Genomic DNA, 27,465 nt, shown 5'->3' with positions numbered 1-27,465 from the left:
TGGGTTTAGCAAAGTTAAACTCCTTTCTCTCTCATTCTGAAGCATAAACAAAGCACAGCTGGGAAGGAGAGGAGCAATAGTCTTGCTGGGATTAAAAATGGAAACAAAGACCCCACTGCTCCCCTAGGTCTGAGGTATCATGGGTTACAGCCTTAGTTTTCAGTACTTCCCTGCAGCAATGCCCATGTCTGGCCATCCACTTCTCACAGTTTGTGCTTTGCTGGATTAGGGTTTCAAAGGCACAAGAAGGAAGAGAAGTGTCTGTCACATTATTTAGCCACATCATGTCTGACTCCCCTCCATTTCAAATTGCATTCTTTCTTTTTGAAGCCTAAACAAGTCAGGGGGGAAAAAAACCCTCTTATGGAATTCTTATGGCTTATGTAATTAGTTTCTTTGTTTCTGGAAAGTCACCACCTGTACACACTAGGTTAGTAGGAATGTATTTGAGATGGTCTGATTTGCCTTGATAAATTTTGCTAGACACTCACAGCTGAATTTTTCTCTCTTTCTCTCTCTCTTCTTAGTTTTCCAGCCTAATCACAACCACTAGAGCCATTTTTTCCCCTCCCATAAACAGCTATTTTGCTATCAGCTTACACCCTTCTCCAGCAGTGTCACTTTTGTACTCCAGTCCCTCCAAGGGATATAATTCTCATCTGTAGGAAAATCTGGGGCTGAGAGAGTGTGAAACACAGAGGCAAAGAAGCCAGTCTGAGGGTAATGGGGCTCAAGCACCTTCATCTCAAAAAGAAACTGATTTTACATGTCATGAAGATCTGGCACTAGCATAAATTCCGAAATGAAAAAATGAGAGACACACAGTGAAACAATCTGTTCCTTGAAGCCTGATGTGAACAAAGAGTTTAAAAGCCTTTCAGCACAGTGACAGCAGAAGCAATGTGTTCAGCTGAGCAAGGTCCTCAAGCTGAGACAGGCTGTGAGACACCAGTGTTCCATGCTTTCCTGGGGCACAGGGAGATATCACTCATCTACTGTTCTGTAGCTTACCACTTCAGTAGTTGTCCTTGTGCCCAAGATCTAAACATGCTGGAAAAAAAAGGTTTCTTTGGATTAGAGCTGAAAATTATCTAGATACAGACACACCTATATATCTGCATGTATTTATGTGTATATAAATATATAGATGGGCATGTTTAAACAATCCTTGAAGAGTCTTCTCCTGTGAGTCTAGCAAGAAGTATGCAGAGGCATTTCATGTACATAGAAAAGTCCATGTGTAGGCATCCTTTCAATGTAACCATCTATGTGAAAAACAAAATCCCATTCAGGTACATCCTATCATTAGACTGTAAAGACGACATGACAACAAAACAGAGTTCAGATTTATTTTTCAAGCAATCTCATGTATAAGATAAAATTATCTTTCCAGTAATATGCAAAGAGAACTGAGAAGTATAATCTTCATACAAAAAGATGAGCAATAAATTCATTTGAGTCTAAACATAGAAAACAAAATGCAGCATTGCACTAGGAATTAGAAATATATTGCAATATAAAATGTTTCAAAAATAGTAGCTGTGTTTCTTGATGAAAACACTGGAGTTCTCATTCTTTAGTGCTCCAAATATATTAGATATTTGTAAAAAAATCTGATTTTCATCCCATACTGCATTTCCAAGGCAGAAAAGCAAATATGGTGCATGCATACATACAGAGGAACAACTCTGTGGTTGTGTATTTGTGGGCTAAGGGAGGGGACAGAATTCTCAAGTAAAATCCTGGTCCCACCAAGCACTGGACTGGAAGGGACCAGCAGGTACAAACATAACTTAACCCTTAGTTGTGGGCCATTAATCTACATGGGGAAGGAGGAGGCAGCAGAGAGCAGAACAAGGCTCCATCCTTACCCCAGCTGCATCTACCAGCTAGACAACAGACCAACAGCCTGTAAGGACAGTGGGAAGGAAAATAACTTGGTGGAGACAGGATTTTGTGTGATATATGCATGGAACTGTAACAGAATCCAAATTTGACATTACATTAAAAAAGCATTGGTTCAGTAGAAAAAGTCCTTCCCTTTCACACTAACACCTGCCCTTCATTCTCCCTTTGGCTCCTTTCACCTAACTCCCTAGCAGCTGCTACTTCATTGCATCTGCACAGAGAAAATCCAAATCCTGAGCAGCAAAACCTGAAGATCAAAACTTGAATTATTGTTATGGCTGCTTTTCCTACCATGCAAAACAACACGTGGAATTCCAGCCTCTTGGAACTGTGATTACAGCATTGGTTCTCAGGAAGGAAAAGGCATTAATCAGCAAAGTGCATTTGTGAGCGAAGCTGAAAGCAGACAGCTTCCTGCATCAGTATTCAGCTGTAGAAAAGGGAAGCTCTAGGCAGGTGCACAGCTACCAGTGCAAAGACAACCTGCCCACAGCATTGCACCTCACAGACCTGACTGGTGAAGTTTAAGCCATACTTAGTTTCAAGGTGGTGTAGAAATCCCTAAGCAAAAGCCAAAGAAGCAGGCCTGAAATGAAAGGATGCAGTTGGTACTATGTTAAGGAGAACCTGCACTTGGGCTAAAGTTCAGCTGTGGACTGGTGTGGCTAAACTGCAGCTAGAGCAGGGCTGACACATGTGACAGCACAGCACTCAGCAGCAAATGAGCTGGCAAACTCCATCAGGCTAAAGTGACACAGTACTGAGTAGCAGGCATAGGTTCCCAAGTGAACGCTTCAAAACCATGCTAGCACAACAGGAGCTAACTCAAAAAGTGGCAATTTAAACCTCTAAACCTAGTGCATTCCAAAGCTGCATATACTACACAATGTATTCCCTTTGTAACAGTACTTAACTTGGATGAGGCACACAGTGTAAGTGGGAAGAGTAAACATGTCATTTGGAGCATCTTCTAAGCACAGTAACTGTGCTGTATTTCACACTGCCCTTTGGAGCTGCAGAGCTAAATGTTAATGTGCTCTCTCCACAGCACAAGGCAACACGTAACAGCAGGTATTTCAATATACTGCAACCAGCTTCCACTCTGTAACAAGAAAGGGTATGGGGGGAAGCCTGCTTTAAATTTTCTTCCTCCTCCAATAAATTTAAATTTACATTCATTATGAAGTGATTAAAAATAATAAGATCTAGGTTTCAAATATTTAAGAACTGAACATTTTCAAGATGTAACAGGAACTTATTTGCTAGTAGTGCAGAATTTCTAAACTATTTTTTGCATATTGTTATTGTGAAAACATCCATGAATACTGCTAAAGTGAAAGGGACAACCTGACTTAGAATTTAAGTATCATGTCCATCTCCATTTTTCTGAAAAATAATTTTTACCACATGAACAATTAAACTTCATCAATGGAGTTCATCACCCAGACTTTTCCACCACAAAATAATCCACTAATAGATTTTTCTTTCAGCTTAAATTTGTCGCAATAATAACCCTATACACTTCGAAGATAAACTCTAATAACAAAAAACAAAAACTTTCTGAGATATATTAGAAAGGATGTAAGGAAAGATCTGATTGATGCTGAAACATGTACATGAAAGCTCAACAATTTTAAGAGGAAAATATCACAGCCTGTGAGTACTGACAGTTTCTGCATCAAGCCTGGTGGCAGGTTTTACCGAAGGCACCATTTGCCTATGAAATGGCAGGTGCTGCCTTTAGCTGGTCCAACTGAGATTCTAAAAGGGGAGGTGGGGGAACCAAAAAAAGCCAAAACCTGATTAGATCCACTGCTTTCAGTTACTGTTTGATAATGCTGCGAGTACTGTACATAATGCCTTCTGCCCGAACACGTTCAAGTATTGGCCCATAAACATTCTTTGTCAAAGGTATGACCATGCCTTTGGCAGTTATTTCACCTGAAATAAAGGCATTAAAAAAACAGTGTTAGTCCTCTACCAGGTTTATTTGAGAAAGCTGTGGCAGCTTCACAGTGGGGTTTTTGTGGGGGTTGCTGTACTGGACACAGCCAGATCAAGGTGCAGGGAGCTGCTGAGTCATTCAGCCCTGTCACATCACCAATTATAATTTATCATGCTAAAGGTTTTGTCTATACTAGTGTAACATTTAATATTAAAGGACTTAAAAGATCTTTGTGGATTAAGCAGTAAATTAAGAGTTGTCACTGAACATCCAAACATGCAGATAAAAAATTGCTGTACAGTAGACAGGAAGCATCTGACAAATTAAAAAAATACACATAAATGTACTTAAGAGACACTATGTATTTACTTTCTACAGGCAGGAAGATAAAGAGGACTGAAATTCTGTCACTGAAGTTGGAATAGCCACTTACCATCTAGAACCATTTTAGCAGCTATGGCTGCAGGGTATCCTACTGTTTTAGCCATTGCAGAATATCCTTTGTTATCCCCATAGACAACCAGATCAATAAATTTGTCTTCCAAATGGCCAGAAGGATGCCTGAGACCTATTTCACTTCTCATAACAATCATATCTCTCTCTCCAGTGCCTAAGAGAAAAGCACACAAACTATCCATTACTTGTATTTCAGTCACATCAAGATGAGGTTCCTGAATAGCCAGGCACTACACACACACAGCATGCGTATCAGGGAAGTGACTGAAGGCAACTGAGGAGGACAGAACACCAAGATCAAACTAGAAGTGTAGCAGGAAAAGAAAAGGATAAATTGGGGAGGTAGGGAACATAACAATATATTAAAAAACCTATCATGCAGGTTTATTAATGAAGGTGAGAAAACGAATCCAATTAAGGCTTATAAAAGATATTGCCCTTGTTCCATTCAAACCTGTGAAAAAGAAGTTTTCACATACCAAAGGGCAGCTTCATCTCCATGTGCTTTGCAAGAGCCCCTACAATGGAATCTGCTGCTGGAACCGGTTCATCTCCCAACAAACCTAACCTGGCACAAGAAATGAGGAAGTCATACATCAGTGCCTATCAGCAGCTTCATCTCATTTTTTTCATTTCCAGTTGTTCAGCATACCAGTTTAACAGTGTTAACATGAACCAAAATGGCTAGAATTGCAACATTTCTTTTTTTAATTTTTAAACTTTCAAAATCATTGGAACATTTTACCATTCCACTGCTTCCAGCTGACTTTTGTCCTTGTCCAGTTTGCTAAATACAGCTTCTTTAAGAACATGGTGCTCAGCAGGTGACTCAATTCCAACCAGTTTGCACATGAGCTCTTTCTGTTTGAAAACAAAAGGTTCAGGAAGGTCTGACATCTGTTCCCACTCCATCTCAATCAAGGTTTTGAGAACCAACTACTCTACTAAGATCAGTTAAAATCCAGGACTTCAGAGAAGTCAGCTTATATGTACAGGGAAAGTGAGAAATTTGAGAATTTTAATCACAACAGGTGAAAATAGGGTTTATCTTTTCCTGAAAGACTTTGTACTCCACTCCTCCACCCCATATTTTAGTCTTACCCCTTCCTCTGGCAGCAAAGAAAGAACATAAAAACCTGCATAAACAAGGAACACTAGGAGAATATTAGGATGAAAGAGAAGCCCCCTGGAAAATGACAGAGTCAAAATTTAGAGATAGGATATCTTTCAGTTGGTGTAGAAATGGAGAACGTCCCTTTCAAAAGGAAGGAAACAGACCAATAAGATGAATGAAGCTCTGGCAAAATCCTGTGAGTGTTACCAAAGAGATTTCTCATGATACTTGTGCATATCTGAAGGCCATTCTGTGCCACCTAGATGCTAATTATTGCTTGCTTCATTCACAGCAAGGTGGATAATGTACTATAAGCAAGATATGAAATATGCAAGAACTGCAGAGTCTACAAGCTCACGTTAGCCTTTCTCTTCTACTTCCCTGACAGAGTAGATGTAAAAACATTGCTAAATGTTTGCAATGAGAATAATGAGTTTATAGCTATTTTTACAGATTACATAACACTTTATACTTATTCACTGAGGCTAGAAGAACAGGAAATTCCAGTCGTCTTTGCAAAGAAAACTTGAAACCATCAACTCTAAAATTGAAAGTAGACAAAAAATTATCACAAAATTTAAAAAAAAAATTTAAAAAAGAAAAAAAAAATGTAATTCCTATATGGCTACCCAAAAACTCCTGGAGTTTGCTCATCTTCCCAATACTAAATGTTAGTCAGAGACAAGCAAGACTGTGGCCTCCTCACCTTCTGCTTTCTTGGTTCTGAGAACACTCAAGACATTCTTCAGCTCTTTCCACTCCATACTGAAATATGAAATACCCAGTCTCTACAGAGACAACAAAAATTCTGATTGCCAAATGTAAGAGCAGCACATCAGAGTCATGTCTTGGCTGAGATAAAGATGAAGTAAGGCACCCAAAATCAAGACAGAAAAGACGCATAACCAAAGATCTAAAAAATACTTGTACAGAATTTCAATAGAAAAAAACATCAATATACTCCTTTATGCACAAGCTCTTACTTCTTGATGGCCTGAAAAATACTTTTACACTGACAATCATGAGCCAGTAATAATTTGGACACTGCAAACTCTGAGCACTGAGGACTAGACTGTGACAAACAAAAAGCATAAGACAATTCATAGAAATATGGCCATGGCTTTGCCTAGCTGAGGCCTGAAAGCCTCCAATGTCAGATACCCCAGAATCTATCAGGGAACCTGTTCCAGCACCTTATTCCATTCCTGCTGAAGAAAGTTCTCCAAATTTCCAGGAAAAAAATCAAAGATCGAGATGCAATAGAAGATTCTCATTGCTAAGTACACCCAAGTCTAGCAATAAGAAAACCATCAATAAACCAGAGGAAAGAAGGCAGAGTAAGCAGAGTAACTCACCCAGGTTACAGGTGGTGTAGTTGAGCTTAGCAAAGGATAAGGGCCTGGGTTAATTAATCCTAGTTTTACAAAGCCCCCCATGGTTCTGGAGTATCCCTGAAATAAAAGAGTAACAGCATTAAATATATTAATCACTTGAAACTGAGGTATTTCTCCTTGGTTTGAATGCAGTGATAGACATAACCATCATTATTCCCTGGGAAGCCAGGCACAATAACCTGCTGTCAGTGAGGACACTGCCACAGAGCAGTGTCTTCCCCAGCCCCCCTCCACCCTTCCCCACTTTTCAATACTTTTTTTTAATGGCTTATTCTGTCATCAATACTTCCATAGCAAGTACCATTTGTTGCTGAGATCAAAGGGCTCAGCTGGCCAGCACTGGTTGAAATCCCAGCCCATCACTGCAGGGTTGTATCAGCCAGCTGATAAACTACTGAATACACAGAGCACAATGCTGAACTCTGCTCACCCAGTTCACACCACTGGGATTGTGTGGAACTCACATGGACTGCTTTTAAAGGTAAGAATCCTGTGTGCTTACTTTTCATCTTCAGGAATATCAGACAGACAAAGCAGAATGGTTTAAAAGGAACTGCAAAGGTTGCATTAGGCTGCACACTAAAAGAAGTCTGGACTGATTTCTGCTTACTTCAGTTTGTATCCCATTAACATTCCCACACAGCTGCTGAATACCTGAGAGCACTTACATGCAAGTGACTAGAAACAAAAAAAAAGCAGAATGGAGGAAATAAAGCACACTGAAAGAAGACTAATTAAATTAGGAGTCACTTATTAGGGGCACTATGTTATCAGCTCAGATGGCCTTGCAGTGAGATCCTTCTGTGTGACACCTCTTTTAAACTGACTCCATTAGCTATCTAAAGTTAATCTCTTAAAGGCACTTTTAGGAGATGATTGGCCCCTCGGTGAGCAGACTGGCTGCTGCTCTGCAGCACAGCAGCACATGCAAAGGGCCAACACTAACTTCTGTCCTGCTCAGCACTCTGTGCAGGCAGAGGTACGGAAACCCTTCCCCAAGCCCTGCCAACCCCAGCCCAGCCCAAAGTGCTGGCCCTGCTGTGGGATAAGGGAACAGCCCTAACCACAGGAGCAGCATTCCTGCAGCACACTGACATCCACCTGGCATGGCACCCTGACACTTCTGCAGTTCCTTGGGCTAGCCCATACAAAAGAAGAAAGTTTTACCAGGCACCAAATGGAATAGATATTGCCATATTAGGATTCCATTTTGAGATAGACAGATCCCACATATTTTTACAATCTCTTCCGAAAAAGAGATTGTATCTAGACTGACAGAAAGAGAGCTATTACAATTTATTTTTTCCCCCATATAGGCCTTCCTTCTTCCATGCCTTTATCTAAGCAAGCTTCCCTCCCAGAAATACAGAAAAAATCCTGTTGTATTGCAACAGAGGAATTAAGACAAAAAGGACATACAACTTCCTCAGGCTATGGACAAATAAAAACAACTTAAACCCTAGCATAAACCTTAACAGACATAACACAACATCCATAAAAGCTTTTTCAAACCTTCAATTTGGTTCTAGATTTATTCCATCTTAATGTACATTGACTGAAAAAAATAAAGAAAATCTGACAGAAAAACATCAAAACACTTTGATTCTGCTTTGAACACCTAACAAATTAAAGGAAAAGACTCGATCAGTTAGAAGGGAAGCACATTTATCTCTCAACATTTTACTTAGCTGACCAAAATTATACAGCTTCTCAAATTTAAGATTACTAGTTACTTAATGAAAAACTTCTCAGATTAATGGAAAATCATAATTTTCTGTAATATTTTTACACTGTGTTTTCCATGGGAATATAAGAAAACAGAATTATTTAATTTTTTTAAATCTTCTATTGATCTGACACCAGATACAGAGCCAGAATAAAAAGAGGAAACACAGACTATGCAAGAGAACTGGCCAACTGTCTAAAACAAATAAAATTATTTTTCCATTTTGCAGCAAATACCTGTTAAATACACCAGGTAAAGTTACATAAAAAAAAAATAACTGCTTTCAATTGTCTCAACTGGGATAATGAGGAGCTCATAAACAGCAAGTGCAACCCTATAAAAGGCTTAAATACACATTTTTATTGAAATTGCAACATTCATCTCTTGAGGAAAACAATAATTACTTATACTAACACCAACAACTTACTTTGTATCTTAAGGTGCCTCTCAGTAAAGTACGAGCTGTCTGAATACCATATGGCTCTGCATATTTTGTACTGTCTCTGTTAGGAAAACCTTCAAGGTTTAATCCTGGGAAAAAATCCATTGGAGTAACAGAATCCAGTAACGCTCCTCCAGCTGGAATATTGATAATCTAAAGTTTGTGAAAGAACAGCAAATATTATTTTTGTGCAGTTGTATTCCACTTATTTTAGAACAGAAAAGATAAAGTATGCTCAAAAGCAGGAAAAACAAGTTTGGCATTCAAGTGCAAACAAAGGCCCAATCTAAATAAAGCAGTTGCCCAAGCCATTTAATCATACCTGGTGCAGGAAGAGCACGCAATGTGTCAGCCATCACAGGGCTAAAACAAGCCATGTTCTCCTCACACACACAGTTAGTTCCTGCTGCACTTATATTAAAATGGCAGGTTCCCATTTCACTTACATTAACGCCATTTTGGAGCATGTCTCTAACTGCACCAGCGTGATGGGAGAATCTACCCATGTGCTCTCTGGTTTTTGGTCAAATAATTTATTATCTTGTTTAGGTTTTGTTTGGTAGTTTTTATATGGGAGAGAAAGCAAATATAAAGAAAATGATGGATGCTTGTTCATTGTTTTAAAAAAATATTAAATCAAGTGATACCACATGGATATAAAATTACTGCCCATGTGTGTCTACTTGAAGCTACAAAGCACCATGGAAGAAAAAAAAAAAAAAACCCAAAAACGTGTGACTAGTTCTCTTACCACTCTCTTCCCAACCACAGCCCTGAATCCTGTTTCCTTCAAGCAGCTAAAGCTCAGATCTGCTATGTAGCATCAATATAAACTAGTTTTCTGACTTCTGAGCAAAGGGACAAGGTTTACTTATAGAAGAAACACTCAAGCAGTGAAGCCTGCAGCAATGCCAAAAGATACTCTTGTGTTTGCCAGGCAAGACAGGTGTGTGAAAGAATCCCACACAATGGTCAAAGACATAAGTATTTAGAGGCAAGGAGGGAAAATTGCAGAATTTACTGACAAGCTCATCTAGTGCTGGCATAATGACTCATTCATATGCATGATCTAATTTTTCCTAGCAATGGGTGAACCAGATCAGAAATAGAAATATTTCAACATTTTCCATGAACCCTTTTCATCTGAAACTTATACATCATTGCTTTTTAAATAATGAGCCAACATATAACCCCTGCATTTCTCCTTTCTTACATCCATAAAAGCAGTAGAGCACCAAAATGTCATAAAAAATAGAAGATTATATTTCAAAAGATTTCTAAGTTTTACAGATCAAAGAGTTTTAGGTAACTAGCTAAACTTTACAGTGGTTATACAAGGCAGTCTCCCTGACAATTTCAGTAACTACTCTGAGCAAGTGACAGTGGAAATAGATAGTGCTGAAAAGCAGAAATGTGATAATGGCTTGCAATAGCTTTGCACAAATCAATTACAATGTTTACAGAAAACAGAAGCAGTGACATTTGTAAGGTTAAGTCTAATGACTCCTGCACAAACAGCAAAACAGAGCTTCTATAAAATAGACAAAAAAGCATTTCACCAAACCCACTCAGTGGGTTATTGGTATTACACATTGCACCAAAAGAGAAAGGAATCAAGAGTTCTACTATCCATTGTGCAAGTACAAAATGAAGCTATTTGATTTATCAACACAACGAGATAGACAAGCATTCTCACCTTTGTTTCACAGGACCAAAAGCAGGGCAATTAAATACCAAAAGCAACATCCAACAGGAATGGAAGTTGAATCCAGAAAAATCAACTCCAATCCACTGCTTTTGTCTTTAGAATAAATTCCTTCCTGGCCACCAGTTTCCACATAGTAAGTAAGTATTAAGCCAGCAACAGCTAGGTATCATCATGCTCCAAACATAGTCCTAAGTGATTTATGCAACTGGCTGCCACCAGCTTGAAAGTAAATGCAGCATCTTAGAAGTCCCAGTTCCTCCCTTAGCCAAATACCACAGTTTTTGTCTGGTTTTAAATGAAAATTTTCCCATTACTTCACCTCTCCATCTTTTAAATACGTAGCAGACTGAACTGTATTCAGCAACACTCCTTGTGGACTCCAGCTGAACTTGTACCTCAGAGGATTATCAGAGTGCTCTGGAGCTGGCAGGCCACCGCAGAAAGAGGTGTACGATATAACCTGTCAGATTTATCCACAGGAAAGAAACAGTGAAAACAGATCAGGATGCATAGATATGTACCCATCAGTTCTTAAAATTTCTCTTTTTCCTCAAATGGTCAGATGAGAAGGATCTACAGTGGGGAGGGGAAAAATCCAGGCACTGCCTGCAAGGGAGAAGAAACCAAGATACACTGGGGCAGGGCCATCTTAGTTGATGGTCTCACCAAGTGAATTTCATAGTAGCTATGAAATTCAAAGCATCAGAAAAAGTAAAATGTCCAGAGTCTTTTACACATCAGTGACAAGCTCAAACCTGCATGGTGTTAAAAGAAATTTACTAATATAATCTTGGCAGAACTACACACTCCCCACCAACCTTACTTACCGTAGCACCAACTTCTTTCGCCTTGTCAATACATTCCATCGCCAGCATGTGATCAAGACCAGGATCCAAGCCCATTTCACTGACAACTGTAATACCAGCAGCTTCTACACTAGAAATAACAGAAACACAAGAGCCATCAGAATATTCACTACTGCTGGCCTTTTATTCCATAAATCTGCCCAATCTGCCCAATGAACCTTCCCCAAAACAGTAAATTCTGGGCTCTGTCTGTAGCTAGTGGGAATAAAAAAACAAAAGCAGATATCAAACCCTGAAAAGTGACAGCCATCTAAGAGCCTTCTAACATTTTTTTTCTCTTACTTCTCTGCACCTAGGTGCTGGTGGAAAAAGAATTTTTTACCAGCTATTCCATATCCCACAATCTCCTGGACAATGCTATAATGCACGGGTAGTAATGCAGAGAGCAGCACAAAGCTAGTCATAATTGTCCTGAAGAGGTCCTACAAGGAAGAGATTAAAATATCTGCTTTCCAAAATTACAAGTATTTGGGGTTTTTTTCCCTAATGGTTGTCTACAGTCCCAGAGGAGTTCACATATCACCATAACCAAGGATTTATTTTATTTTCAAAATCAGTTTGTCTTTTGACAAATGAGAAGTGCCCTTTTTATTTTTTTTTTCCTGAGCGCATGCTATATTCTCAGTAAGAATGGTAGGAGAGGCCCCTAAATATCCCTCACTTTCTGTAACACTGCTTCTCTACCAGTCTAGTTTTTGTTGTTTTATCTTTCGTAAAGACACAGCATGTACAATTCTTCACTTGAATGCACTTCAGATTTTCCAATACTGTGACTCAGAGGAGCACCTAGATTAAGCTTCATGCTCAAAACAACTTCCAAGCATTTAGTAAGTAGGACAACAGAAACATCAGAGTTGTCACCAGTCTGAAAATTATACAGTGGGTGTATCCAAAAGAAGAGCATGAAGGAGATTAAGTGTAGATACAATAAACCAAGAAATGAGTTTTTATTACGGGAAGGCAAAGGATGACGAACAAGCTTGCTGGTAGAATATGACAGCACAGCTACTCAGCTTGAATATCAGCCCAGCTCAAACATCTTAACAGGTCTGAGGGAAGAGGAAAAGGCACATTAACATGAAATAGGATGATGCAAGCAGAAAAATACATTCCATTATTTAGAGCATTAGTCTAACCAGGTTGGGGTATGCACTCATTGCAACATGCACCTCTGGGAAAGTTACTTGGTCCTCCATCAAAGAAAGAGAAGCAGAAAGAATTTGGAAAGCAGTAATTCACAACAAGTGCTGCAGGTGCAACAGACTGCAAGATATTCAGATAATGCACAGAAGAAGGAAGCAACACCAGGGAGATGCTACTTCCACACCTACCTCTCCTGAAGTTCTTTCATGGCTGGTGTTAAGTAGCTGGCTGTTACCAAGTTCACTTTGTGGTCAATGCATTTCTTAGCAACAAAAGGATGTGCTGAATAAGGCAGCAAACTACAAAGGAAGGAGAATCATGCAACATCAAAATTCAACCAGTTATTTATCCTGACACTGGAAAGGCACTCAAATGGTTTTTGAATGCCTACAAAGGAGCTCAAGTAATAGCTCAAAAAAACAGTCACACCTGCCTTGCCCTGAGCAGTTCCATACCAATGAAAGTGAAACAGTACCCTAGCAGGACAGCATTGTTGTATGCACTCAGAACAGGGCACTGAACAACAGGGAAGTCATTCTTGAGAGAGCATCACACTTCTCTGTGAACCACAAACCACTGACCTCTTTCCAAAGACATCTTCTAAACAAGCATGCTGGAGGTTTAGAAGATGCAAAACTGTCCTTGAGAAAGCTTGCATTACAAAGATCTTGGTGAACTACTTTGTGAAAAGCAGGCTCTACATAGAACAGAAGCAACATTCATGACAGCCGTGGCAAAAGAAACAAAATGGCAAGGACAATGAAGTTCCTTCCCTGTATCAATATCTGGAATTAGTTCTTTCTTAATGGGATATTCAGAAGAAATTACCAAGATGCCAGAATTTTGCCTCCTCTTGTGAACATGAAAATTTGATCCCAGAGACACATAAGCTTGTGGATGCAACTGGCCCTTCACATTAACAAGGAAATCACCTAATGGTGAACACTTCTGAAGAAATCAAAACCCCTTTTAAAGTTCTGATGCCCTGCTACATGAGATGGCAGCAGCCAGTTACAACTACTTACATACACAAATACCACCCCAAATCTTGGCCATTAAAAATAAGTTTATGTGTTGATTTAGGTCAAGCAGCTAAGGGAAAGAAGCAGCATGACTTAGGGTTGAGCCATCATGTTTTACACAGAAATCTAACCTGATCACAAGGTCGTGGTTTTTCACCAAAGAGGACAGCTTTTCCTCGTGCTTAAGGACATCCATATGAACTGGAGTAACATTTCTGTACTTCTCTGTCAGTTGTTCAAGTTGCTCCTTCATGACAGATACTGTTTTAAAAATAAAACAATAAACCATTACCTACAGATGAAACTAAGTCTAAAGCACAGCCATGTATAATTGTGCCATATTTCCCAAAGAGAAACATTTGCATGCATGTTTTCCTTCTCTAACAGTTGAAGAAAAATCAGGCATTTAGTAAACAAACATGTTCAGAAAAATTTACTCAATCCCTCATTCCACATGTTTAAAAAGAAATATTTTGAAACTCTTTCAACACACTTCAATAGAATTCCTATTTACAGTCAAGAACAGTTTAATAGCTTAAAGCAAAAACTAATTCACATCAATCACAATTTTAAAAATGACAAAGATAGAAACAATAAGCTTCAGCTTAGGTCAAGTGTGAGCAAAAGGTTCAAACTGACTACTTTTAATATTTACATATGGCTTAGTCCTCCCAGTCCCAAATACCATATTTTAACTAAATGGGATAAACCCAGTCTCTGCCTGCCCTCATTTAACTACCATTATAAAGAAAGCAGAACCGAAAGAGATCCACACTAACACCACCAGTATTTGCCACCTTTGACTGGTTTCCCTTCCAGCTCATCATGCTGCCAGCACAAGCCAGAGAGAACAAAAAAGGAGTGGCCAAAGAAGACAGCACATGGAGCACAAGCTCCTGGGGAATTAAAAGGCATCAGCATGTACCATTATAAAGAAAGCAGAACTGAAAAAGAGAACTACAGTAACACAACCAGTATTTGCTACATCTGACTAATTTCCTTTCCCAGCTCACCATGCTGCCAGCACAAACCAGAGAACACAGCCAGGAAAAAGGAACAGTCAAAGAAGGCAGCAGAAGGACACAAGGTTATGGAGAATTAAAAGCATCTGTGCCTCTGAGTTAGGCATTCCTAACTTATTCCCTTATGGCCTTTCCACAGTCAGTGGGAAATAGACATTACCATAAGGTGTTTCTCTATATCCTACAAATCAAATTGTGCTGAAGGAAAAGAGCTAGGCAAAATCATCCACAAATTCAAACAAAAAAAATTTGATTACATGAAGGTTTCCCAATTAAAGTTTTCATCATCTGGACTTAAAGTGGTGTAGCCTAACAGTACAAAACCAAACATGGCACTTAGACGTGCATTTTGTTTTCTGCACCTACTTGCCTGCTATCAAAACATTAAACAAGTAATATCTTCATGTCCCTTTCCTTCTGTGCTATTTTTGTGCATATGTGCTGTAGAAACTGCATGTTTTTAAGCTACCCAGATAAGAAGCTGTTTGTTCAGTGCCTGGCAAAACAGATCTTCCAGTTCACCTGGTTTCCCTTCCTGCTACTGCACTGCAGGGAGTGGATGGAACCTGCGCAGTGACAAGGGGATGGGCACTGCACATTGCTGTAATCCTTCCTTCTTCACCACCTCAGGCAGTGCTCACAACAAGGGTGCAGCTTTCCTAGATTTCCCCTCTTCCTCCCAGTAAATCTTTTCCCAGGGGTTAAAAGTACTATGGTTGTCACCATGAAGGGTAGAAAAAGCAGCCAAGAGCCAAGTATGAAAATAGCATGATGAAAAAAAAATCAATGCAATAACAACAACAATCAACAGCAATTAAACTGTAAGTTCTACGGGAAACCACCTGCCAGCAAAGTATCTTTCAGGCAATAAGGCAATAGAGCCTGAGTTTTAAATCTGAAGTCCCAGAATCAGGGTAAAGTCATCATTAAGGGTACAAAAAAGAATTATTGAGATGCCCAGCCTGAAATATGCTAGAGATAAAACCAAAACAGAGGAATAAACAAGTAGGCATTTGGTGCTCATGGGAAAGTCAGTCTGAAGTTTTACCATCAAGACACTCATTTTAAGGAAAGCAGTTAATTAACTCATAGAGATGTCTATAAAAACATTTTCATATTATTGTTGTGTGAGGATGAAAACACAGCCAAAGACCAGCAAAGTGACTGACTATCTACAAAACCAATCCTGAGCCCAAAGTGGGTTAGAAGGAAAAATTCTTCCAATTTCCCTATAGGTTACACATGCACACAGTTAATTTCTAACATGGCTATGTCATTTTCAAATCAATTATTTAAATTCAAAGTGCTCACAAAGCTACAAAATCCTTTTCTGCTGTGCATAATAACAAAGATTTCCTTTATCTCTTCTCAGAACCACATCCAGTTATTATTTATGAGAAGGGTTCCACCACATGTTTCAGTAAGACATAATACTGTAATAAAAACAAATTCTTACATACCAACTGTGATGCCAATGTTGGAATCTCTAGTGAGATATTCAAGCACAGGGCCAGAAACATAGCCAGATCCAAGCAATAAAACTCTCTTTTCACCACTCATCTTCAGTAACTGAGCCTGCTCCCTAGAAAGTGTTACAGGCAAAATTTAAAATCACACAGAAGGAAACTGTAATCTGCCCAGGTTAACAGAAGAAATATGTGTCAGTAAGTCTACAAACCACAAGCTCTATTCAGACCAAGAGTCAAGTTCCTAGCTCCCCAATCCAGGACTATCTAGTGCTGCTCCCATTCTTCTGCTGCATAACTTCTAGTTCCTTTCCTCTAACATAAACATGATCAAATCTATCAACATTCCCACTGCTTCTCTGATTTCTTCTAGCTGTTCATCAAAACCTTCCTCAGTCGTATTTTTCCCAATGGCCAAATTACTGTAACCTGGTAACTTGAGGGCCACCAATGTCATGCTGGGCTGTCAGAAAGGGATTCCAGGCTCTGCCTTGCTCCCTTTACATCACAGCAACTCTTAAAAGACACAAAGTCATGCTGGTGAAAGAATGTTTGTGTAAATTATACTAGGTTCATATTAGTCCATCACAGAAACATGACAGTCAATAAAAGTCAAATAAAAGTTAATGCCCAACCAAGAAATCATTATTGCAGACAAGGACTCAGATTTGGAAACCATCACAGTGTTTCAACCTAACTACTACTACTCTCATAAATAAATTTAAGTTGATCTCCTGTTGACTTTCAATATATGATGTACTCACATTAGATTTTGCATTTCTTTCTGTCAACAGAATTATGCACTCAGCAGTTGTTTAAATATGCTCTCAGAAACTCAGAAATCATAGCAGGAATACACATTTTGGCTGTTTATAATTAGTTTTCCCTTTAGGTTAAAATTGCATTAAGTTGTAAAATCAGGATTGTGAAACTATCTAACATATGACTACACAGATAAAAATAATTTAGCAAAAGAAAAAATTCTTAAAGCACTTCTTATTTTTGAGAAAGCTGTTCACTGCCCTACTGTTTAATCTAATTAATGGAGATTGAGGTTTGGCTTTTCTTATCCCATGCCCTGAAAATAAATGTCAACAATAGGTCGGACTTTCAAAGATACAGTCTCATGCTTATGCCTTCATAAGCATCTAAGCAAGATCCTCAGTTTCCCCTTTGTCCACTAAGAGTTTATAGCAGCGTTGCAGATTATGCCTCAGACAGAATCCTGACCTGTAGCTGACAAGATGATGTCCACTCTGCTGAAACCTGCCGACCTTTGAATAGGACCAACCACATGCATACTAAATAATATTTGGTTCAGATGTTTTTGAGGCTTCTCATGGCAGTCAGAAGTCAGTATTTCGGTTGTGTTTTTCCATTTCAAAAATGGCCATAACAATGATAGATGTAATAGAAGTCTGCCAGAGCAACTCCTAATAGCAAGACAAACCAGAGCACTATTGCCCAACCTAAAGCATGGCAGGAAGTATCTGACCATCTTTAGGGGCACAAGGCCTGAAATTGAAAAACTACTGTGAGTGAAGAGAGTTAAATCAATGCCAACTGCATCTATATCATATGTCTGAAGCACATTCCAGCTTACTGTATCAGTACTATAAAGCTTGAATTACTCTCCAAAATTTCAGATGTTCCATCCTCCTTTACTCCTATTTCAGAGCTTTTTTTAAAAGTCATTCTTTTCAGATAATGAAATCTGAATGGTATGTACCAATGTATCAACTCTCTAACCCAAATTATTACTATAGATTACTGTAAATTTTGGCCTTCATAAAGTTTTACAGATTTGATTTTTCTTAAAAAAATGTTAAATCATTATTTAATAGATTCACAGAATTTCTCCTAAGCTTGTGATATCCTTTTATATTGCAGGGATTATATACAAGGATTTTCCTTGTCTTCCTCCTATCAGAACATCTTCCACAACTGTACTCTTATGGGCAGTGAAAGAGAAGAATTTCTCTCCATGCTTTAGGGAACTGAAGTGGTAGGTAGCTTGGAGCGTTGATGAAGGAGAAGTTCTTATATGAAAGCAAGCTGGATTTTGAAATCCAACTTATCATATTTACTAAAAATTTTCTAGTGTATAGAATTAAGTCACACTTGGATCAAATACAGTATGTTTACTCTAGGACAGGCAAAAACATGAGCTGCCAAATGACTCATCAAGCATGAGAACAGAATCTACACAGCACCAGATTATGCCTACTCTCTATAAATGAGTTTTAATAATTCAGTTACAAATAACATCTACATTGTTAATGTGATGTGCCTTTACAGCTCTGGGTGATAAACCAGTAAGAGCTAAGAAGCAAGTAAGGGTGCAAAGATGTAGGTGAGTTTGTTTGGTAAATCTAATGGCACCCAAGGCAGTTCAGCTCATACAGTCTGGCTGTCCTACATCTGAAATGTTCACAGACTTGAAGGAGTATTAGCAATTAGTCTAAATAGAACCCTCAAAAACTAAACTAGATGTAGCATAATACTTTTCTAGAAAGGAAACAAACCACATAATTCCCATAGGGCCTGAACAAGAGCACATCTCTATCTAAACCATCACACCTAAGCACTGAAACCCTTCTTTCACTTGCATCACCTCTGAAGTTTGCAAAATAAAGTACAGTATTGTTAGCAGGTGCTGCTTTTCTGACAGCTAAGTGAACACCACCACTGAACAAATGAACATCACATGCAGCACACAGATCTGCAGAAATATCAAAAATCTACCCAAAAAAAAAACACCCTTGGAAATTAAGTCTCCATGGTAGTTCACAAAAGATCATGCAAGTGATTAGGGAGGAAGCTAAAAAAATATCAGATCCTTGCACTGTGTGAGGAATAAAAAAAATTATTATTGAGACAGCCTCTCGAAGGGCACAAACATCAAAGAGCACATAACAAAAATCACTGTGAGCTGAAGCCTCTGAGAGGCAAATAGCACATTACTTAGTGTGAAAAATTCACCCATAGTTCATCATGCACAAGTTCATAACCAGAAGTCCCAAAGAAAATTGGAGGGGTTTGAGATGCAGAAGTCAACACACTGGTTTTAGTGCATAGTGCATGCAGCGCTTATGGTCAGACCAATTTAAATTTTTGTAAGATGTACAGTGTAGCTGTCACTGACCAGGAACATGAACCCACTTACTGTGAAATTAACATTTTTCATGTGTAAACTATAGATATTTGTTAATAGTAAGGGGGCAAGGGAAATGGAAGGGATGGACAAGTTATTTATACTTTTGTTATCTTAATTCACCCTAGGCTACCACTGGCACATAGCTGCTGTGACAGGGTGGGATGAAGTGGTAGCTGAAGCTGTAGGTGATGAATATAACAAAAAGTCTGAGTGTCTCAGAGTCTCCTCAATGCACCCAGACACAGAACAGTGCTACACAGCACAGCACTTGAGCCATACAAGAAGTAACTAGATTCAAGGAATATTCAAGAGCCTTCTGCTTTCAGCCATTCCTTTCAAATGACTGTATGCTACATCCTTTTCAAAAGGGCAAGGAGTAACAGAGTAAATCTAGCATGTGGCTGCTCTCTGCCTCTGGTAAAACAGTTTTCATAATGCAAGACACAGAAAAATGAGCACTTTCTCAACTTCAATGTAAGTTACTAACAACACATGTTAATGATTTAGGCAATGTGCATGAAGAAATAAGATCATCAACCTGGAAGACATTTAGATACAGTGCAGCATAGATGCATTCCACCAAGACACAAGAATAAATTAATGTAAAAGGGGAGACAGAATGCAGACAGGGTGGCTTTTCAAATCCTGAATCAAATAAACTTCAAGAGCCTACATTACCTGCTCTCTCTCAGTTTCTGGATATATTGATACTTAGGTGTCAGTGAGCCATTGGATGCAATCACTGCCTGGAAACATATGAAACAGATTTTGAGGGCTTTATGTGTCTGTATATTTCAAAGCAGAGGAAGACAAGAAGGGTGCAAAATTGCAAACTTACATCTCGAACAACAGGCGAGTAATTCTGTTTTTCAAGAGGTTCTGAGCCTTCTGATACCAGCTGTGGAGATAAGTTATTTCAAATCAGGTCATTTTATTACCAAGTATTTCTCAAAGTAAAGCAAGCATTAAGATTTTGAGCAACATTTAAATGCATGCAACAATGCCAATATCTTGTATATTTGAAATACTTATGGCTGCCATCAGCATCACTTGACTTTTAGGAAAATACAGGAATACCAACAGCAGTCTGACTGTGAGGGATTGTTGAGTGCCCAAGAAAATCAGATGTTTATATCTGGTGCAGGATCCAGAAGCAATGAACTACCTGCCAGAGCCTGTTTTCTTCCTACAGAAAGTGTTCTTGACAAATCCCTAAGACATCCAGGTCACTCATGTCTCATTCACATGTTTCCTTTTCAAAGGATTGCCTCAAGACTTCAAAAGTTTTTTTTCTTTTTCTGAAGTACAAAGTCAGTTATGTTCTACAGCAGATTCCTTTTGAATGTATACAGGAGACCAGAAAAGCAACAAACAAGCAGACCAAATTCTAGGCCTTTTACCTTCCTGTCAGACACATAAGCTCTTACCATCTCTTCAATATAAGGGAAAAGCATATCCCCAAAGTACTCTGTTGCTTCTATAGGAAGCTGAGCTGGCAGATTGTCAATGGAACACATCAGAATCCCTGAGCCTTCAACACTGAAAGAGAGAAAACAGCTCTTCTAAACTACCTCTTACTACCTGACAGGCATCACCTTTCAGAAGTGTTATAAATGCACGATTTTTTCAATTCAATGTTTCACTCTATAAGTGACAAAGGAAAAGAGTACAAAGTAAGGGCTCTCCCACCTGTCGTGAGTAATATGCTGGTCAGCATCATACATACAAAATGGGTTGTCAATTGTTGTACACTCAGTCATAAATTCTATAGATCCTCCAGTATCTGCTGAAATGTCACATATAGCCAGAAGCCTAAAGCAATTAAAATAAAAAGGCAGCATTATACAAAGAGAGCATTATACAAATTACTAAGAAACACAGGTATTAAAGGTCACAAGTGAACAGGAGATAAAAGAAATGTGAGAAGATCTATGCAACTTGTAGCCTTCTTCATCTCAACCAATTTAGAAGTCAACAAAACACAAAAAATGGTATCCAGAAATATAATGGAAATTTGGCCCTACTGTAGTCATCAGGTTTGAATTCCTATCAAGAGCATCCAGTTTCATGGAAAGACTGACAGAATCCATTAACCCATGATATTTTCTCTCTATGCCATGTGTGGCCAACACCTCCCATTCATTTCCCATCTACCAATTCCCTCAGGTCATACCTATGCAGTCCTGCATTAAACTAACTTCCCATCCTAAAGGGAAGCCTAAAGAAGCAGCTGCCTCCTATCAGTTCACAGATAGCAGGTGCAGGTGGAGCATTCATTAGCCTAATGCACAGCCTCTGGCTCCACTGAAGGTTAACTCTTCAACTCTTTATTTGTCATGTAAGAGAAGGAAAGGTGTCAAGAGCTGGCAGAGAAGAGACAAAGACCTGACTCCTCACTAGGATGTATTTTCATGTCCTCCCCAATCTATGACAGGGCTATTAGAGAAAGGGTAGCTCCCATCCCCACTGAAAGGAGACTAACCCTTGATCTGCCCCCTACATTCTATCCTTAAAACTATTCAGGGCTGTGAAGAATTTCCAGTACCTGCTGCAGAAATAAGAGGTGCTAAAGAACAGTTATTGAACTTGTACATGCCAAATGACAGGGTAGGAAGAACTTTCCCTGAAACTCTGCCCAGGCATAGAAACTTCTCCCAATACTGGGGCAGCAGGTACATTCCCAAATACCACACTTTTGTTTGTATGAGATTCTGTATGAAAATCAGTGGCAGAACTACCTCTGCAGAAAGACAGCTGATACCTGCTAATCATTTCTACTGTAATGTTTTCAAAAACTCCAAACTGTGAAAATAGGACTGCAAAGCACAAAAGAACAAGAGTGAAATCAATGGGGCACTTTAAAACATGCCACAGGAACAATGTAAAATAAACAGAATTATTTTCTATGTACTGAGACGAAACTACCTAGCATTACAAGTTAATCATCATGCTGCAAAATTGTTACAAGTGAAATGAGTGCCTTACCTGTGTGGTAATTCAGGACAGCCATCAGTTGCACCAGTAGCAGATTTAACAGGCACCAGTAGCTTCTGAGTGTCCTGCCGACTCAGCAAGCGAGGACTATTTTGTTCCCAGTATATGCCATTAATTAAACAAGTTGTGTAGGGTGCAACCTGCAGGGAAAGTTACAGATGCCTGATGTTTTCACCTAGTACTTCAAGAAGGACCTGGTCTAGCATTTTAGGTTAATGCTCTCTCAAACGATGAATATGCAAAAGTGTAGTAAGTACAAACACTCTGTAGAAAACCCCTCATAAAAGAACAGAAAAGAGGCTCACATCAATGTGAAAGCGAGAAATGTAATTTTCTGGATGTTTATCATAGTCTGCTGGATCATACTGTCCATCACGTTTCCTCACAAGATGATGGTGACGACTTAGCACTGTTCCATAGACTTTCCTGAGGTCTGAAGTAAAAAAGAAAAATCAACTCTTATACTTGGACAAAAAGGATTTCAGTGTTTTTAATCACTGTTCTCACTGCATACCTCCAGATCTGGAAACTTCCTTTAACTCATGGGGCTCCACAAACTCACATGGGAGAGCACTGAACATTTCTTGAGCACCCTGAAATCACAAAGAAGGATTTAGAATAAGCAGACCATAAATGTCATGTAACACTGCTCACTTGGTGTTTGAAAACAAATATAAAATTTCACACACAATTTGACAGCCCTGCCAGAGAACAGCTCCAGAGAGGTACACATTGTTTCACACATACTCCTGCTTACCCAAAACTAAGCAGCTTGGGCATTATGTGCAAGGAATTTACATCATTCCCCACTACTGCAAAATGCCTAAACCACAATCCAGTGCCTGGTTCTTATTTCTAATGGCTGAGCGGGAAACCTCAACTCAGCCACAAGAGGGTTTTGCTGCCACTCTGAGGAGCAGTTTCTCTTTAAGAAAGATCCCTGAAGCCACTCCTCATCAACCAGGCTGTTCTAAAAGCCAGGAAGTACAAGATGACTTCCCCAATGAGCTATGATCACAACCAGAAGATTTTCAGACACATCATCCTTTTGGCTAGAAAAAACACATTTATGCAGGCAGTGATTTCGCTTTATAGCTGGAGCCTTGTTAACTGATCTTTGTTGCCAAAAACAGGGGGAAGTCTTTTCCCTATGTCACAAAAAACAGCCCTAAAGTCAAGGACTTGTAAGCCAAGTCAACGATATCCAGACATAAAAACTCAGCAGGTGTTGGAAAAAATAATTCTTTCCTCCCATACTTTAATGGAGTGATTAATTTACTTTGTGAGCACAGAGTCAACAGTGGAGAGAGAGGGGGAGAGAAATCATGCAGGTTGGAAAGGAGAAAGAAGCAGTAAGATTTAATCCATGTTCATTGATAAGAATTTAGCATGTCAGCCTGGTTAGGCATGACCTCATATTAAACATCTTAGTTTGTGGCAGTTAATAATTGTTACTGGCAAAGGAAAATGTGAAGCTCAAGCAAACAAAATGAACCCATCAACCCATTTAACCTGATAGAGATCAAATGCCAAGAATTTCTATTAACAATTATACAGCATTTCATTTTGAAGACAATTCTTACCTTAGAAACATTACCAGTGCCCGTAAACACAAATGTTAAGGGCCCCACTGACTTTGGCATCAGTCCCAGAGAAATTTCATACCCGGCATCCCGAACTGCCTGCACAGCCTGACTGCTATTCCTGTAGTTATGTGCCATCCCAATGTGCTGAAATCAAAGGCACAGACCCATCAAGATATTCTCCATATTCAAATACAGATAACTAGCAGATACCAAAAGTTATTCAGCTAAACAAAAATACATAAAAAATACTCTTACCATGAAGGGAGTGTGATGACCCAGAGCTAAAAATCGCAAACCCAATCCATGCAGAATGTTGATCATTCCTGTTGTTAAAAAATAATAGAAAATTGGACCATCAGTCCATCAGTCTTAATTACAAATATGCATAGTTAGAAATTGCAGAGATTGACTGAAGCCTCAAATAATCCCAGGTATTTTTCCCATGTTTTTATATTAATACTTTACTTCTAAAGAAAGTCTACATAAAACCAGAGAAGGAGAAAATTAATAGCAGTCCATGACCTTAAACTTGCTCTTGGCCCATTATGCATTAAGGCACCACTTAATATTCAGATATCCTTTTATGAGGTGTATCCACATCACCGGATTCCAAAGAAGGAAATAAAAGAGTCTCCTGAAGAAACAGTGTTAAAGTTCAGTAGAAAGAAATGAGAACCATGCCACACAAGAATCAGATTAAATGCATAACAGTGACAAACAGATATTGTTCAAGCTCTTGGGACTGACAGCAGCCTCTTTTTTATCAAAAGCCTAATCAGTTGATCTCTTGATATTTAGTCTGCTCCAGATAGTTCAATGGACAAACAGGACTTCAAGACAACAGCATAAAATATTAGATTTGTCAGAAATCCACATGACTACTTGACATGTCGTCTCATGAAAGCAGGAGGCGCAAACCAGAATGGAAAAAAGCTGTTAAAAGCAAGAATTCAAAATGCAGTTAAAAACACATTGCAAGCCTCAACTTCCAGGAAGGACAGACAACCAGAAGTATTACAGAAGTCACTTGTTGCAAGCCTGCCTTTACTTATTCACTATACCTGCTACACCAGCCCACTTTCCAAAGGCCACAACTCGCATTCCTTTATGATCAACCATTTTTTCATAGTCAAACAGTCGAATTTCCTGAAAATACACAGCAAACTGAGTATTAAAACTTTCAGTGAATGCAGTCCGTGGCACATTGCTCTCCCAGGAACTACCTTTTCACATGCCTTTGTCATTCTTCACTGAGAGCCTGATGGGTTTATATATGGTAAGAAGAAAAAGTATAAAAATAAAAACATAACAGCAGCACTGAACTCTTGTTTGAAAGAGTGTCTGCACTGCCCATGCCCTCTTTGCACAGGGCTCCCCAATGTGCCACTCCAGCTGCTGCAGGCCCATTCACATCCTCTGGCAAGAGGCTGCTCATTTCTGCATGAACTGGCTGCCTTCCTCTGAAATGACCAGACTGCACTCCATCTTAGTAACTTCCCAACTCTTTGTGCTCAGAGAGAAAGAGCCTCCCTTGAGCACACCATGCTCACAACTTATCTGCCTCATGCACATGAAGAGAGTAACACTGCAAACACAAGATCCTCTGAGCAAGAAATACTCCGTTTCAGGAAAAGATACTGAAAACTGTCCTTGTTAGCCTTGCTTACAAGTATGTGTGCTGGAAGTAACCATACTAAGCAGCAAACTCTTGATCACACTCAAGCATTAAGCTCATTTTCCATCCCATGTTAATTGACAATGATCCTCAATATGACATAATTTACCTGTTTTAAAATCTCATCCAAAAGGGGCATGTTTGCCTCTTGGGCTTTAATAGTGTGAGAGAAGAAGGCATAGTTCTTTTTTGGGATTAATTTGTCCTCTGGAGGTCTCTTCACACCTATTATTAGTGAAGCCTCAGAAATATCTTCTTGAATAATGGCACCTGCTTTGATGTACTCCTATCAAAGAGAAAAATCAAAGAAAATTTTTCTGTGTTTTTTCTTAATCAGATCTCAGCATATTAGCATCTAGAACAGAGGAAAAATAAATAATTCTACCAAGCAGAAACAAGCTACTGCATGTGATACATTCACAAAATTCTTTGATAAAGAGGTATCAAGTATCAAATTGAATTACCATGCTATTATCCTATTATACAAGGCCAAATTATATATTTGTGTGAGTCAAGTACTTCATCTTACATTTACAGACTACAAAAAGGACATTTAACTAAATTTGAAACATCTTGCAGCGTTGCAATAATGAACACTTTGTAAGATGTTCAAAGACTTGGAAATAAGTTTAGAGAAATCTGAAAAATTCAAAAATATGAAGACTGGTAACATGCAATTTTATACAATTGTGTACGTGCAAGTCCAAGCTGATGAGCGGTTTCTAAGGAAATGCAATAGTATGATCTGCACTTTGATGAAAAGAGCATTGTGTCTTAATTAAAAGGTGGTATCTGTAAGTAATGACTAATTCCCAACTTTTGTTTCAATTTGCATCTGTTTTCTCAGTTATCTTACAGCAGAGTACTACTGCTGCTACAAAAATTGTAAAAGCTCTCTGTCCTGAAGCTCACAGCATTAAAGAAAAAAGCTCCTCATTTCACATGAGGAATAGGTTTGAAGCAAGAGTGGAATTCACCAGATTCATCTTTCCTGCTCTTTTAAAAAATAGTGTTTCTAAGAGTTCTTGCATTCTCACAAACAGAAGACAAAAACACCAATTTTAAAGAAATTCCCAAGCTTCTATTTCAAGAGAACCTAGAACTTCCAGGGAAAGCGATGACAGGACATGAAACTAATAAAAACAACTCCAAAAAACCACCATGATGCCAAGATTACACTACAAGGGTAATAGAACTATTCCCTTTCCTTTCCACTAGCACGACTCCTCATTTAGCAGCAAAATTTACGTGTTTCTGGGGGTTTTATATGTTTCCCTATGAATAGCCTTCAAATACTATTTTTCCTGTACTATGGTTAACAACTGCACTGTGATTTTGCTTGTGTCTCCAAATGGGACCTTACCTTTTCATGGATGGCTCTCCGGTTTGATGGCTGCACCAAGACCTTGTATCCCATCTTTGTCAACTCCTTAACGTGCTTTGGTGCCAGAGGAGCTCTTCTCTCCCATGCATTGACATCCTCCCTCCTGATGGCCAGCACAGACTTACGGTGCTGCCAGCGCTTAGCGTGGTGGAGCACACACCCACCCTTTGTGTGACCAAAGGCTCGGAGCATGGTAAAGCCTGATGGCAGCAAAGACAAAGTAATAAAACAATACAGGCACACACATAATTCAGACACTGTTTGTGCAAAAGTTCTGGTCTCCTTTGGCATCTGCTGTAAAACACAAACCCGACACTTCACACTCTAGTTCTTCATACTGTTGTGAGACATGAATTCAATTTCAGTGAATTTTGTTGCATCTTGGTCTGATGAGGTGTCTTTAGAGACAAATTTTCAATTTTAGTAATTGTTTTGATTACTGTAAAGGAAGGGTTTT

General features: G+C 39.0%; 1 protein-coding gene across 3 annotated transcripts; it reads right to left on the bottom strand.

Annotated features, from left to right (window-relative positions):
• Nucleotides 1-1,343: 1,343 nt before the first annotated feature.
• Nucleotides 1,344-27,204, bottom strand: AASS (aminoadipate-semialdehyde synthase). Of its 3 annotated transcripts, XM_054272755.1 has the most exons (24): nucleotides 26,988-27,204; nucleotides 25,734-25,910; nucleotides 25,011-25,095; nucleotides 24,205-24,272; nucleotides 23,947-24,093; nucleotides 22,878-22,956; nucleotides 22,669-22,796; nucleotides 22,355-22,503; nucleotides 21,059-21,181; nucleotides 20,797-20,908; nucleotides 20,208-20,267; nucleotides 20,048-20,115; nucleotides 16,207-16,328; nucleotides 13,856-13,985; nucleotides 12,891-13,001; nucleotides 11,521-11,629; nucleotides 11,013-11,153; nucleotides 8,971-9,138; nucleotides 6,779-6,874; nucleotides 5,055-5,170; nucleotides 4,789-4,877; nucleotides 4,287-4,463; nucleotides 3,708-3,849; nucleotides 1,344-3,010 (listed from the first exon to the last, which is right to left on the bottom strand). In XM_054272755.1, the coding sequence occupies exons 1-23, from the start codon at nucleotides 27,198-27,200 to the stop codon at nucleotides 3,731-3,733; spliced, it is 2,787 nt and encodes a 928-aa protein (XP_054128730.1). In that variant the 5' UTR covers nucleotides 27,201-27,204; the 3' UTR covers nucleotides 1,344-3,010; nucleotides 3,708-3,730. The 3 variants fall into 3 exon arrangements, with proteins under 3 accessions (XP_054128730.1, XP_054128748.1, XP_054128739.1); XM_054272773.1 differs by lacking the exons at nucleotides 25,011-25,095; nucleotides 26,988-27,204 and having other exon boundaries at nucleotides 1,344-3,849; nucleotides 25,734-25,818; XM_054272764.1 differs by lacking the exons at nucleotides 25,011-25,095; nucleotides 25,734-25,910; nucleotides 26,988-27,204 and adding an exon at nucleotides 24,472-24,591 and having other exon boundaries at nucleotides 1,344-3,849.
• Nucleotides 27,205-27,465: the final 261 nt, after the last annotated feature.

The sequence above is a fragment of the Melozone crissalis genome, unplaced genomic scaffold (genome assembly GCF_028551555.1).
Source record: "Melozone crissalis strain CALT ecotype California unplaced genomic scaffold, PUWL_Pcris_2 ptg000004l_1, whole genome shotgun sequence".
NCBI classification, from domain to species: Eukaryota; Metazoa; Chordata; class Aves; order Passeriformes; family Passerellidae; genus Melozone; species Melozone crissalis.
Note: the sequence above shows the minus strand (reverse complement) of the source record. Positions and strands in the feature narration are given on the sequence as shown.